The 13,897-nt window shown below is 40.1% G+C and overlaps 2 protein-coding genes across 2 annotated transcripts; both read left to right on the forward strand.

Annotated features, from left to right (window-relative positions):
• Window positions 1-154: 154 nt before the first annotated feature.
• LOC124859496 (galectin-related protein B-like) lies at window positions 155-7,971 on the forward strand. Its single transcript, XM_047352307.1, has 5 exons — window positions 155-778; window positions 1,262-1,354; window positions 1,458-1,546; window positions 2,783-2,969; window positions 5,401-7,971. Exons 1-5 carry the CDS (start codon window positions 746-748, stop codon window positions 5,542-5,544), a joined length of 546 nt encoding a protein of 181 aa, XP_047208263.1. The 5' UTR covers window positions 155-745; the 3' UTR covers window positions 5,545-7,971.
• Window positions 7,972-11,606: 3,635 nt separating this feature from the next.
• Window positions 11,607-13,897, forward strand: LOC124859632 (zinc finger protein 3 homolog). Its single transcript, XM_047352522.1, has 2 exons — window positions 11,607-11,805; window positions 12,891-13,897. The coding sequence occupies exons 1-2, from the start codon at window positions 11,607-11,609 to the stop codon at window positions 13,583-13,585; spliced, it is 894 nt and encodes a 297-aa protein (XP_047208478.1). The 3' UTR covers window positions 13,586-13,897.

The following is a 13,897-nucleotide window of genomic DNA, read 5'->3' on the forward strand; positions in this document are numbered from 1 at the left end:
ATAAAGTTTAACTTAATTTTTGAATTCATCCATTGGTGCATTATTTACTAGTAGAGGTGCCTCACTGAGGAATTAACTGAAGTGTTGTAATGTCTCTAAATGTCCACAGCGGGGCAGAGTGGCCCAACTAAACCAAGCCAATCAGGGAGAAGCTACAACTGGTTTTATTGGTCAAGGCAGAGAGGGCGAAAACATCCACGAATTTTCCTTTTTTTGGTAGATTTTTCATGTGCGTACAAATATGCGCATTTTGATCATATTTTGCGCACATTGCTGCTACTATGCGTTATGTTTGGACATAGTGTTTGGACTTTTAGAATAAATTAATCTACCCACTCGGTGCCACATCCAGACAGAGCATAAACTGAAACCATCTCCAGGACTGTGGTCCCAGCCTGCTGACAAAACCGAAAACAGCCCAAAGAGCGCGTCGCCTAATTGGCTGAAAGCTTGAGGAAGAACTGTCCGATGATTAACCCTCTCCAACAGACGGGGATTAAAGCTTTTGGACTCTAATTATTATAAGGCATACGTCAGCACATATATCCACCCATTTCAGAGGCGGTAAAGCGGGTGAGATGTCCTGTTAGGCGACTGTGCTCTTTTTCTCTGCCTGCGTGAGGCCAGTGTGAGCAGACGTCGGGGACGCAGGACCTGGGAAATCCTCCCGAGGCAAGTTCCACGACGCTGACACGCAACGCTCCCACGCCGCGGCAGGCTGGTATCCTGTGTTCTTCGGCTCAAGATGGCGGTGCAGGCAGCAGAAAAGGACGGGATAGTGAGTATTTTAAAAGCCACATCAGTGATCCACACCATGGGTAGATGGGATTGCGTTTATTTGTGTATTGAGTGGGTGTTGGTTGTTATTGCGCACCGTTATCTGGACGTGTGGATGCTGTAAACGTGGCCCGCTGTGCGATGAGAGCGCAAAGGGACTCCTCTTTCATCCAACCCTCATTCATCTGTGGGCCGTGGAGGAAACGAGGAGATCCAAACTGGCTGTGGTGGCATGCATTCAGCCTGGCTGCTCAGCTGGAGCTCTGGATGTGTGCTTTTATAACGCGCGGTGCTCGAACATGACGCTGTTGCATATTATAGGCTCTCTAACCTACAGCGGCTCCGATAAACCTGTCAGATTGTCATTGTTGCGCACCGCATGCGAGGCCACAACAATATAAATGATTGATTGTTGGCCTGCAGCCTCACGGTGGGTCGCTGACCTCAGCCCTGCTCCTGATCTGTGTTCTGGTATCTCTTCAAGAACATGAACATGGAAGAGGATCACACGCTAAACGACTCGCTGGGGAACCCCGGTCTGATCTCACCCGACAAGGAGGATTTATCCCGTCTGCTGGTAAGAACAATCCGCCAGCATCATTGTTTGATGCTGCCTGGCTTTGAGCACTGCATCACCATGTCAGTGTATGATTTATGTATTTCTTTGTTTTTGTGCGCAGACGGTGCCTTTCAGCGGGCGCATCCGCGGCGGAATGCGGCCAGGGAAGAAGATCATAGTGATGGGCATCGTCGACCTGGAGCCACACAGGTGAGATAAGGCCTCACAAAGCAGTGCCCGCAGCTTAGCCTCACCTCTGCATATTTATAGTGTTCCATTATAAGTCTGTGCGCACTGATTGGTTTTTAGATAAGATCCTTTTGTTTTTACTTGGTCAAACTTGCAAAGCCACTTCATGAGGCCTGGGCAGTGGCGCTTTAAATATGCAGAGACAGGGCGTTCCCTAACCAGCAGGGAGAAAAAAATGGAGGGGAAAATGCGAGGAATAAGAAGCCCCATTGAAGCACATTTGTTTGGGTGTGTCCTTACCCTTCATGGAGACTTGTGCTGAATCTGGGGGAAACAAACTCCCCATGACCTCATCTTGTTCAGAGGCTGCTGCTGCTGGCAGCGGATTCAAAGAATCCAAAGTTCATGAGAAAAATAAGAGCTGTTTCAACAGATTGTCTTTTCTTGTTGCATCTTGAAACGTTTGCTGTAAGGATGAGATGCTTGAGTATGTATGAGCTTCACAGCTACAGGGGAGGGAGGATAAAACAGAAACTGTTGCATCAGGGATTATGCATAATTAACACACGTGCACACATGGTTTGCTCTTACACAGCAACAGCAGAATTATTAATATTTCTCATCCCAGATTAGCTACAGTTATGGACACATTTATTGCACCCCACTGGTAAAGATGAGTTAAAAAGCCTTGAAATAATTGAATCTTTTATTGAATTGGTTTAATCCCATCCAGTGCTTGATGCCAGGAAGAAAAAAAAACTCTCTGGGTCGGTTTGTCATGAAACAAATATTGATATATGGAAAAGCACCTCGTGTCCAAAATACAGTGGAGGACCTGAGATGCTGTGGGACGATTTCTCCTTCAAATAACTTTTTTAGAGTGCATGGTATCAGACTTTAAGTAACAGAACATTTAAAAATAAAACTCTGTTGAAACTGTAAATGGGTTGTCACTGGGTCTTTCAGCAGGCTATTGATCCAAAACATATGACGAAAATGTTGTTCACCAGACACAAAATAAACCGTCTTCCACATCGGTCCCCAGATCTGAATCCTATAGTATACCTGTGGGGTGAGCTGAAGAAAAGAGAGGACTGGACAATCTAGAAAGATTAAACGATAAATTAATTTAAGGCTTTTAGGAAGTCTTTAGCAGAGGTGCCAGCATAATTGTCCAATTCTGGATCTATTTATCTCCTACATCTGCTGCCCTGTTGAGCATCTTGTTCGACCTCAACCTGTTTATTGTGTCCTCAGATTTGACGTTAGCCTGACATGTGGACGGGATTCAGAAAAAGAGGAGGCGCCGTTGGACGTAGCCCTGAAACTCACTGCTCGCTTCAGCGATCGCCAATTTCTGCACAGCGCTCGCGTCTCAGGAAAATGGACGGAGGAGGAGGCCTCCACCGCCTACTTTCCTTTCATCCCAGACCAGCCTTTTAGGGTAATTGCTCCTCGTTGCACTATTCATCTCAACATAAGGAGAGGTACTCCCAGAGGCCTTTCACAACAGTGGACAGATTGGTGGGGCCACTGATAATCTTGGGGTCGAACACCAAAACAAAATCCAGGACGGAGCTTTAGGAGGTTATTGTGCTGAAGAAATAAATAGTGGGGTCAAGGGGCAGAGCCAGGTAAGTGATGGACTCTCAAAAGTATTTTAAAAAATGACATACGCTTAAATAAGTATATTTTAATTGCATTTATTATTATTGAAACGTCCTGGGGGGAAGAGAGCCACTATAGTCTCTGACTTAAAGAAAATTTGCCTAATCATGCAAAATTATGTTGTGTGAGGTTGTTTTTTATATATAAGTAGAATTTTCTTTTTTTGTTGTTTTTAGGTTCCAAAAGATTCACTGAGAAATCAGCTGATAACCGGAATCAAACAATTTACATTTTACAGACCCTGATCAGATCATACATAAGCACTAACAGGTTGTGCTAGCAACACTCTTTAGTGTGGTTGTTGTTACTGAGGGAAGAAGACTATTTAGTTATTTTGTATTGCAGTGAGGTGTTTAAAAATGTGAGGAAACATTAAGACTGTTGAAAGCTTCTAAGAAAGAAGCTGCATTTTCCATTTAGAGACATCTGGAGTTTATACTCCAGCTGCCACAGCAATGAAGTTAGATCTCTGCAGATAATAGGAAGTAGAATGTCTTACAGCAAAGTTGCTCTGTTTGAGCCTTTTTGAAGAATCCAGTTATATCTGTCAGGAAACACGCTGGATGGAGAAATGTTGGCAATGTTTTGGGTCTCTTACAGTTAAGCCCGATGTCTCCTGATGTTAGCAATGCTAACTGCACCAATCAGGTTAATACACTGATATAAGATGCTAATATCGATGGAAATTTGTCATTTCTATCACAACAGCCTTAAAAAATCGGTGATTGGAAATTGGCCAGAAAATCTCTGATCGGTGCATCTATGCTCTTCAATGTTTGAGATGATGACCTGTTCTTGCAGCATTCAAATTGTATCAAACAGTAGAAATGCTTTGCTGCATGTGTGTCTAATCTAAACACAGCCTGCATGTGTGCAGTGGTGTGTTTACAAAATAGCATCAGCTGCTCACATACAGGAGGAAGTCTGCTGGGAGGGAGGAGGTTTAGGTTGAACAGCTGTGACTCATCACTAACCATTAGACATCAAGGCCTGTTAGCTTATTCCCATCATGTTACGCTCTAATAATTTATGAATGTTCCATCACAATCGGCTCAAAATAGGATGAGCTGTTCGTCTGCCTTTTTATTTAAACCGTTTAACCTTCTCCTGAACCGCTGCATTAATATTTCTTAGGCCTTCTGTTTACAAAATACTTTAAGGAAAATGTTCTGCATGCAGCTACTTGTTGCCATCTCTCTGATTAGCCGTCATTGCTTGTGGTCAGAGCACAGTCAGAAGCTGGAGCCTGGAGATTACAGTTGCGAAGCTGGCTGTTTGAAACAAACTGGAGGCATGTGGACAGACACGATGTGCCGTGGTTTTACAGTGACAAGGCTCATTTCTGCTGATCTCTTTATGGAAACAGCCCTGTTATTTTCAAGGGAAGTTTGTTTACTAGTACTTGCTGTGTTTTTTGACATATCCCTTTGGTATACTTCAGGTTTTTGAATAAATTAAACATGTGGAGGGGAAAAAAGGCATTAATGGGTCCAAAAAAAACTCCCAGGTAGCCTGAAAGGAACAATTACATTGAATACCTGACTAAGGATAAAGAGCTAGATACAAGGATTATTTAAAAAACTTTTCAAACAATGAGTTTGTTAATCTTTCAGTTTAAGTTTAGCCACACATTCCTAAATGAATTTGGATCTACAATCTATGGTCTATCTTGACTACAATCTATGGTTATTGTCGTGGTCTTGCTGGAAGGTGCACCTGTGCCCCTCAAGTCATTTTCTGTTTGTTCACTCACACTGATGTTTTTTTTCTTTAACCCACTGGATTTTGTTTAAAGGCTACCAGAGTAAATAGGGCTGAATACAAATGCATGTCACACTTTTCTGACTTAATTTGAAAAAGTTTAAAAACCATGCATAATTTTCCTTCTACTTCACACATATGCACTACTTGGTGTTGGTCTATCACCTAGCATTGTAATTAAAAACATTGAAGTTTATGGTTGTTAGGTGACAAATAGGGAGGGTTTAAGGGAAGTGAAAACTTTTGCAAGGCATTCTATGTGCCTTTCGAGTCAGATGTTTGACTAAACTTCGCAGAAAATCTTTTTTAATAATGAGTTTTTCTTTTAGCCTAAAATGTAATTTGCTAAATTAAAAGTTGCATAATTTTTTCATTTGAGATATTCATTCTTCTGCTCCTCTTTCCCTTACTTTATCTGCACCCTTTTTCTCCTTTCCTTCCTGCAGATCGAGATCCACTGCGAGCACCAGCGGTTCCGGATATTTGTGGACGGACACCAGCTCTTTGACTTTTATCACAAAGTAAAATCTTTGTCCTCCATCGACACGGTCCGGATACAAGGGGATCTACAGATCACCAAGCTCGGTTAAATCTCACTGCTCTTCCCACTCGCAGGAGTTTTTTGTGTGTGTAAAGCAAAGACTTACTCACAAATGACTGCACACACACATTCGTGTGTCACATCATCACTGGTAAGCTGTCATGCAGCGCTGCAGCAACATTCCACATGGGGAAAAAATCTCTCCACAGATGAACAATTGCGTTTTTTCCTGCTTTTTCTTTTTATTTAATTTAATTTTTTTTGGTCATCAGAACATGTGGCGACATTTCGTAGCTGAACGGTTCTGCTAATATTTTTTTTGTTTATTTTTAGTTGTTTCCACTTTTTATCCAATCACAAATCTCTGAGCTCTTTTATAGAATCTAAATTATTTGTGATAATAATTTGAAGCCAAACCTCTAGAATAGATTACTCAGGAGGGAAAATATCTTGAGCTGGAAAGAAAAAAATTATTTAAGATTGGAATATTACTTTTTTGTTAATTGATTTATGATCTTGACTTTCAAGGGATGCTTTGTGCACATAGAAATCTTTCTTCAAACAAATAAATCTGCTCATATTGAATAAAAGTCATGCAAATGTAGTAAGAGTGCTGCACATGAGAGAAAACTTGACGTTAATCAAAATATTGCAGCTTTTTCTGTGCGTTTTCTGTGAATTGGATTTTCCAAGGCTGGAGACATCAATCAGTTCAAATTTAAAGTTTATTATTGCAGAACTAAAACTGTATAACCTACTTCTTACTTTCTGCTGATTCACTTTCAGCTCCTCTGCTCTCCATAAGATTCATCCCAGTTTACACGATGACATGCTGCAGCTTCACCGACCTAAATACCCAAAAATAAGGATTATATTGGGATGTCCTATATTGTGTGCTGCATTTGCAGGCAGCGTCCTACAATTTTAGTGACTCCTGCAGATAGAAAGCTGAAAATAATGCTGAAGTGATTTATTTTCTGTAATTAGGTTAGCTGGGGCTCAGGATGGCACTTGTATTCATGACAATATGCTAACACTTTGTACAAACTGTATTCTCATTTTATTTAAAAGAAACCCTTCAAACCTGGTAGCCAGCTTGGAAGCAGGATCACATCCTTGGCGGTACGTTGAATGTATGATGTGCATGTTTCCATAGTTGTATAGAAGATGTAGTGATGTACATAATTAATTTAAAACATTTAATAGGTCAGTTTTTTGTGGCTGGTGATGTCACACAGTTCATGGACTTGTGTGTTTTACATTTAAAAAACATTTTTTATTTCTGTTTCCTAAATCATTCCACACCAGCTCATGGTGAGGCAGAGCTTTAACACCATCAGCAGCTTCTTCAGAAGACTTTCTGATAACGTGACCTTTGCCCTGCAATGCACAGGTCTATCACTACGGTTATTCCACTATGTGCAGGAGATCCTTTTTCTCAGTTATGACAAATCTGCACTAATTGTTGTAGTAAAACTATTACTTTCTGTTGGTGCTACTATTACTCTTCTTCCTGTATAAAAATTTGCAGTGTTGTAATTTCCTGCTAAAGTTTCATTAGATAAAATATACTAAAATTCAAAGAGAAGGAATAAGCTCTGGGCTCCAGGCTGTGAAAGCTTGAAATCTAATGATGAGAAATGTCAAAAATCCTGTCAACCATCATGTAACCGAGTTACTAACAAGGTTTAGTGACTCGCACTTTAAAATATTTTGCATTATTGCTGTATCTAAAATTTGTGTCCGAATTGGGAGCTCAGATCTGGAAATAACATCACCACCTAGATGGATTTGCTATTTGTTGAGGTAATAACTATTATTAGCAATATAAACAAAAATATATATTTATCTACATTTAATTAGTTCTAACACTAAATCATTGTGTTCTCAAGCAGGTATTGCAGAGTGCTGTGTGTGTGACTGTTTTAAGGGAATACAAAAACCATTTATTCCAACAGTTTCCGCTATGATTTACAGTATATACACAGCAACAATGTTAGTCAATGAACTTGAGGCTGTTGAGTACCTCCAACTTTGCTAGTGGGATTTCTGACTTCAGGGGGAGTTCTTGTATTTCTAACGGGCAACCTGGAAAATCTGACTTCCAAATGCAAAAAAGAATGCAGCACAAGTCTGAGCTTGTGGCTCTTGATACATTTATTTATTATTTTCTAAATACTGAAATCAGGTCTGGATGACTAGCATGAGAAAACATTTTTTCATTATCTGGCTCTAATTTCATTAAGTTATGCAAGTTGTGTATGTCATAAAGCCCAATTTTTACTGTGGATAACCCCTAAAAGATGAAGTCAAGATGAGAAATTGGCACTGATTGCTAGCATTAACCAATGCTGTTTTGAACAGAACGGAACTATGTTTTTTGTCATAGTAACATTTTACGGCACAAATCTGCCCTTGGACACCATTTGGATTTCTCTGTGTTGATCATAAAAAGTTCAAAAGTTTTTTAATCATTGCTGCTGTGAATTTGGAGTAATTCATGCATCGGTGCATAACAGTGCATACATGGGTTCACAGAGACTTGGATGAATTTCCAGGCAGTGAAGTCAGTGCATCTGTTATGCACCGATGCATGAATTACTCCAAATTCACCGCAGCAATGATTAAAAAACACCCTGGGTTCATTCCTTGTTCTTTGCTGGCAGGCACTAGTTTATTTTGGAAACAAACAGGAAGCGTGAGCTGTGTGGTATGCGATTTTGCCGAGAGGTCCGTTTGAAAACTTACGAGGCGGCATCAGTGTTGCATCAGGTCAAATCAGTACACATGACGTGTAATTGTGCATTGATGGAGTATTTGGAAATATTTTTTTTGTTTATGAATAATGTCTGTTTGCATTACTACTGCCTCAACATGTTGATATGGTCTATGTGATGATAAAGAGTGACTCGACAGTAGGTGTCGGTGGTAGATGTGTGTTAAATTCAGTCTCATGTTTGTGGGTCCTCTGCTATGATGCAGTTTGCAGAGTTGACAGCTGTAGGAATCATGCTGGGAGGGAGATAAACAACTGGGGAAGCAGCTCTGTTTATGTCAAGCTGTCTCGGCTGGGAGTTTCAGCTAGTCAAAGTACAATTAAACTCTGTCAGGTTTCTTTGAACCGCTGTGTACTAGGCATGGGTCGGTATCAGATTCTCACACCATCATTGTGAGTAAAAATACTCCAGTTTCACAGTATTTACACAAAAACTAAAAAACAAATGTATGAAGTGATCTGATTGCTGTGATTTAAAACAAGTTGGTTGGACGATCTGTTTGGGTTGAGTCATCTGTCCTAACAAATTCATTTTCTGCACCAACATTGTCCAAAAGTATTTCTGTACAGCAGAATTTGTCTGTCTTCTTAGCGAGAAAAACATGCAAGAGCCTTCTTTCAACCGGTTGACCCACTGTGCACAGCAGCAGGTGGGGGAGGGGCAGCAAAATATTACTTATAAGCTCTTTACAGTCAAAGCAAACTGTTGCTACTCTAGCACATTCTCGAGCATCTCGTTAAAAGGGAATCAAACTGTTATGAGCGGTATTGAGGAAAACATTTGCTGGTTTTAAAACCTTGGTCTACCTTGATAGCAGTATCCAGCCCATGCCTAGGTTGTACCATTTGATTTTTCTGCAGAACTTGGTTCATACATATAATAGCCCTAACATTAAATATTTTGTCTTTTTTCTGTTGCACTTTAAACAATGTTGGCGCTCATCTTCAACACTCCCAGTTTGGTACATGTGCTTGAAAAGTTTCTGTCTCCATGGAGTGTGTTGAACGAAATAAGTTCTTCTCCTAGATCTCCTTATTATCCCGTGAATTTGGAAAGTAAACTCTGGGAAATTATCTTTTGTAGCTCCAAACTGTTCCATTGTTTGCTCTACAAACCCCTTTAAAATTAAAAACCGAAGAATTGAATGTCTATCTTCTGATTGTAACTGGATTAACACGACTTGGTTCCCATTGCCACCAGATTTTTTTCTAGCTCAGTTCCTCTGTTCAGTAATAAAATCCACATCTTATTTTGAAAGTTTTAAATTAATCTGTGTGTTACCCTATTTTTGGACTTTAGATGTAGATACTGGTGGGCGTGACCTCAGGGGATTGTTTTTTTTTACATTATAATGAGTTACAGGGCATAATAATGTTGCGCGTGGTGGCTAGTGAGCGTTATAGACTGAACTTATAACTGGTGTTTTTCCCAGTTTCTGGTTTATTAAAGCATGCTGTTCATTTTCGCTCACAATGCAATGTTTTCTGTTTTTAGTTGGAATCTTTATAGATGAGAATGATTGATAATGTCCAATTCCAGTGCACACTCTGATAAACTAAAGGATTAGGATGAAGAAATCCCGTGTTGGAACTAATTCAATCTATATATATATATATATATTTTTTTTTTGAGTGGATCGACTTTCTAAAAGTGCTAAAAACTAAATGGCCATTGTGTGAAATGCTTCCTCCCATTTATTTATAAAGTGTCCTCCTAGTATAAGTAGGTGGATCTCTTTCTAATGTACTGTGTGGTTGTACAGGTCATTTTCTAATTTATTTCTGTGTAACCTGCAGGATCATGTATGTTAGCAATGAGCCTGCTCAATGCTGTTTTAAATGATGGCATCTTTAGAAGTTATTTTCAGCTCTTATTTTGTCCTCCTGCTTTTGTAAAAACCTTGACTTTGCATACAAATAAACTTCTCATCCTAAACGTACCCGCTGATTCACTCTTCTTACTGTTTCTCCATATGCCTGATCTAAGGAGTCAGGCTGTAAAACAGAAGCCTTTTCTTAATCTTCAAAAACCTGGTGGGTGAATGTGTTTTGTTCTGATAAAACCAAATTTGAATTTTGGGAAACATTTCCAAAAGATATGTTTGACATAAAAACAACACAGCATTACCAAAACAGCACTGTAGCCACTGTGAAACATGGTGGCAGCATTATGATCTGGGATTACGTTTTTTCAGATTAAACTGTTTTTTTTTTTTAAATATAAAGAGTTTCAATTCAATTCAAAAATACTTTATCAATCCCAAAGGGAAATTAAATGTTGTTATAGCTCATATTCTGAAGGTTTCCTCAAAGAGCTGGTAAGTAAATGCTGGTAAGTTTTGACCCAAAACTGTCAGGTGTCTGCTACACAACTGAAGTAAGAGGGATTTTATTTTTTAGCATCATCGTGAGTCCAATCATACAATGAAATCAACAGCAGAATTGGCTTTGTGAGAAAATTTGAATTTGGCAGTAACCAAGCCAGAACCCGGAATAAATTTTTTTAAGACCTATGTGAGGTCGCCTGTAAACGCCAGTGGACTAGAGACGTCCTCTGATAGAGAGAACTTTGCCACAACATGTGAGATGCTGATAGGTTCCTCCCAAATGAGACTGAATGCTGATATTTAATCCAAAGATGCTTCAACAAAGTATTACCTTAAAGGTGTGCACATTTATGCAGTCGCATTTTTAAGCCTGCTTTATTTTTCATTCTTTGGAAAAAGTTTTGAAAAATTTGATTATGACCTTTTTCAACAAACGTGGCATTTTAACAGCTATGTGTACTTTTGAGAGCCACTTTACTCTGTTATAGAAATTTAAATACTTAACAAAAGTCTCCCTATTTTGCCCACATCCTGTTATGAGAGATTACAAATCCCTCACTGCTGCTGAGTGGCCTACACCAAGCCCTGATTATTTGCATCCCAGTGACACTGGATAAGCATCTTAAACAGGGAGCATTTCACCTATATGCAAAGAGAAATATCTTAACTGGCAAGCCACAAACGGAGGCAAACGGAACAGCTCACAAACACAAGAAAAAACCAGGACAACTTTTTCTATTTATTTGTGGGCTATTTAAAACATCTGAATGCTTGAAACCCAAACAGCACCGAATAGTCCTCCACGGCAACAAGGGGCGCTACATATTTTCAATTTTTTTTTTTGTTGTTTTTTTTTTACAACCCTGTACCAAAAAAACAAAAGATTAATTAAATTACTTTGGTTCGTTTTGACGATGAACAGCTTTCATGTTCTAAGGGGCTAATTTTTTTTTTTTTTTTTACTGCGGCGTCCCTTTTGTTTCCTGGCTCCTCCGGGTGGTTCCCGTCATGTCGGGGATGCAGCAGCTCAGGCTGCTGGTCAGCGAGCGGCTGGCGGCGGCTGCGGAGGAGATCTTCGGGCTGGTTGAGAGGACAATAGCGGACTACCAGGAGGAGGTGGTCCGCTCCAAGAGAGAAATCATCCAGCTGAGACAGCAGATCGAGCAGCTGACCGTCTTACAGCCTCGAGTATCTTTGTTCAAAGAAGGTAGGTGACGACGCCGTCAAAGCAGCTGTTGCTAAGTAACCGAGAATTAAAAAAAATAAATAAATAACGCTTTGCGGCAATATGCGCTACATCCGCAATCACACAATTTAAGCTTGACAAAAAATTAGCAAGTCGGTGATGTAAAATATAACTAAATTGTGTTGCATACTTTATAAAAACACATATGACTATTATTTGTCACTGACATTAAATCAGACTAAACTTTCCCAGTTTTAAGTCAGTTAGGATTACATTCATATTCCTATTTTCTAACTGCCAGAATAATAAGAGACATGTCCTTATGCCACTTTGTAGCTAATTTTGCTGTAAACATCAGGTCATTGTCCATTTTGAATATCAATTTGCACCCTAAACTTTCTGGCTAATGGCTTGAGATGCCTCATTAGTATTTCCATATAATGTTCTTTCCTCATATAATGTAGGTACTCCAGTTCAACCTACAGCAAAACACCCACACCACATGATGACCTCCAGACTTCAGTTGGGATGTGTTCTCTGGCCTGCAAGCGTCCCCCTTTTTTCTCCAAATGTAACATAGTTCATAGTGGCTAAACGATTCAATATTAGATCACGAGACAACTGGACGTGTCCAAAACTTAAAGAATTTGTCTCTGAGTGCATTTGCAACCTATAACCTAACGTTTATGTATGTTTTGGAGTGATTCGTCCTCTCTGAGTGGCTTTCCAGCCCATGTCAGTACCGGGCTCTCTTACCAGCTTCAGTCAGCACCTTCACGAGGTCTTTTGCTTTTGATCTGCGGTTGATACACACATTTCACACAAAAACACATTCATCTCTGGGACACAGAACTTGTCTCCTTTCTGAACAGTGCATTGGCTGGATAGTTCTGTGGTGCTTATACTTACATGCAGTTGTTTGAGCAGATGAACATGGCACCTTCAGGCATCCTGGATATAGTAGGATAAACCAGACTTGTGGAGCTTCACAGTTCTCTTTCCTATATCTAGGGTGATTCTCCATTTAACTAAACTGTTGTGAATTCAAATTCAGTTCAGAAGTACTCTTTTTTTTATTCTCTCCTTTGCATGTTTCTGTCTCCTAGATGTCGAGTCAGTGTCGGAGAGTCAGCCTCCAGTTGAGGAACAAAAGGAAAATGGGGACCATCAGCATGTTAAAGAGGAGCAGCTGGATGTCTGCATTATCCCAGACCTGGACACTGATTCCTCAGAGGATGTAAAAGTTTTTCCTTATGAACCAGAGACAACCTCTCAGAATGACCCCCGGCTGTTACCAAGTGTCAGCTCCATAACCGTGACTCTTAACAATGGTGATGAGGCAGAATGGATTGGAAATTTTGGCACAAGCTCTTTGCATTGTGGTCCGAGTCGCAGCCATGTTTCTCTTATGCAGCAGGAACACGCCCTGGACAGCAAGTCCTGTCGTCTTTGTGGTTTGGCCTTCATCAGGGACTGTGACCTGATCAGGCATGTGGATGAGTCCCACACGGGGCAAAAGGCTTTCAAATGTTTCGAATGTAACAAGGAGTTTGCCCGGAAAGATAGCCTGACTTTGCATTTGAGGGTTCACACAGGTGAAAAGCCACACAGGTGCCCCTTCTGCGGGAAGTTCTTCACCCAAACTTCAAACCTCAGGGTGCACATGAGGAAACACACGGGCGAAAAGCCGTACTTCTGCAGCTCATGTGGCAAAATGGTGGCACACTCATATCACCTAAAAACATGCTCCAGACGGTCCTCAGTGACGATGGACATCAGTGGGGAGAGGTCTTCAAACTGAATGCTGGAGGGGAAATACACTTACACCACTATGAACCTCAGTGGCTCAGAAAAACCATGTAATCACTTTGTGTTATGGAAGCTTTCTCCTAATCAGACACATATGGCAAACATAAAAATTATTTATTACTGCTATTTATTATTTTTGTATATTCTTATTATTCTAGAAGCTTTTTTGAATAATCGGAACTTTTTTTAATCCACAAAACATCAGTGTTTAACTGCTGTATGTTTACAACTTTAAGCTTGATGTGATTAGTTCTACCTCTGCTTGTTGTGATGTATCTCTCAATAAAAGCCTGTATTCTGTTTA

This window comes from Girardinichthys multiradiatus, chromosome 22 (assembly GCF_021462225.1).
Source record: "Girardinichthys multiradiatus isolate DD_20200921_A chromosome 22, DD_fGirMul_XY1, whole genome shotgun sequence".
Taxonomy (NCBI): Eukaryota; Metazoa; Chordata; class Actinopteri; order Cyprinodontiformes; family Goodeidae; genus Girardinichthys; species Girardinichthys multiradiatus.

Excerpts from the sequence above, each read along its gene's own strand:
- LOC124859496 (XM_047352307.1), top strand. The coding sequence starts at position 746 with ATGGCGGTGCAGGCAGCAGAAAAGGACGGGATA. Across the intron at positions 1,355-1,457 it reads AGGATTTATCCCGTCTGCTG|ACGGTGCCTTTCAGCGGGCG; the intron begins GTAAGAACAATC and ends TTTTGTGCGCAG. Across the intron at positions 2,970-5,400 it reads TCCCAGACCAGCCTTTTAGG|ATCGAGATCCACTGCGAGCA; the intron begins GTAATTGCTCCT and ends TCCTTCCTGCAG.
- LOC124859632 (XM_047352522.1), top strand. The coding sequence starts at position 11,607 with ATGTCGGGGATGCAGCAGCTCAGGCTGCTGGTCAGCGAGCGGCTGGCG. Across the intron at positions 11,806-12,890 it reads AGTATCTTTGTTCAAAGAAG|ATGTCGAGTCAGTGTCGGAG; the intron begins GTAGGTGACGAC and ends TCTGTCTCCTAG.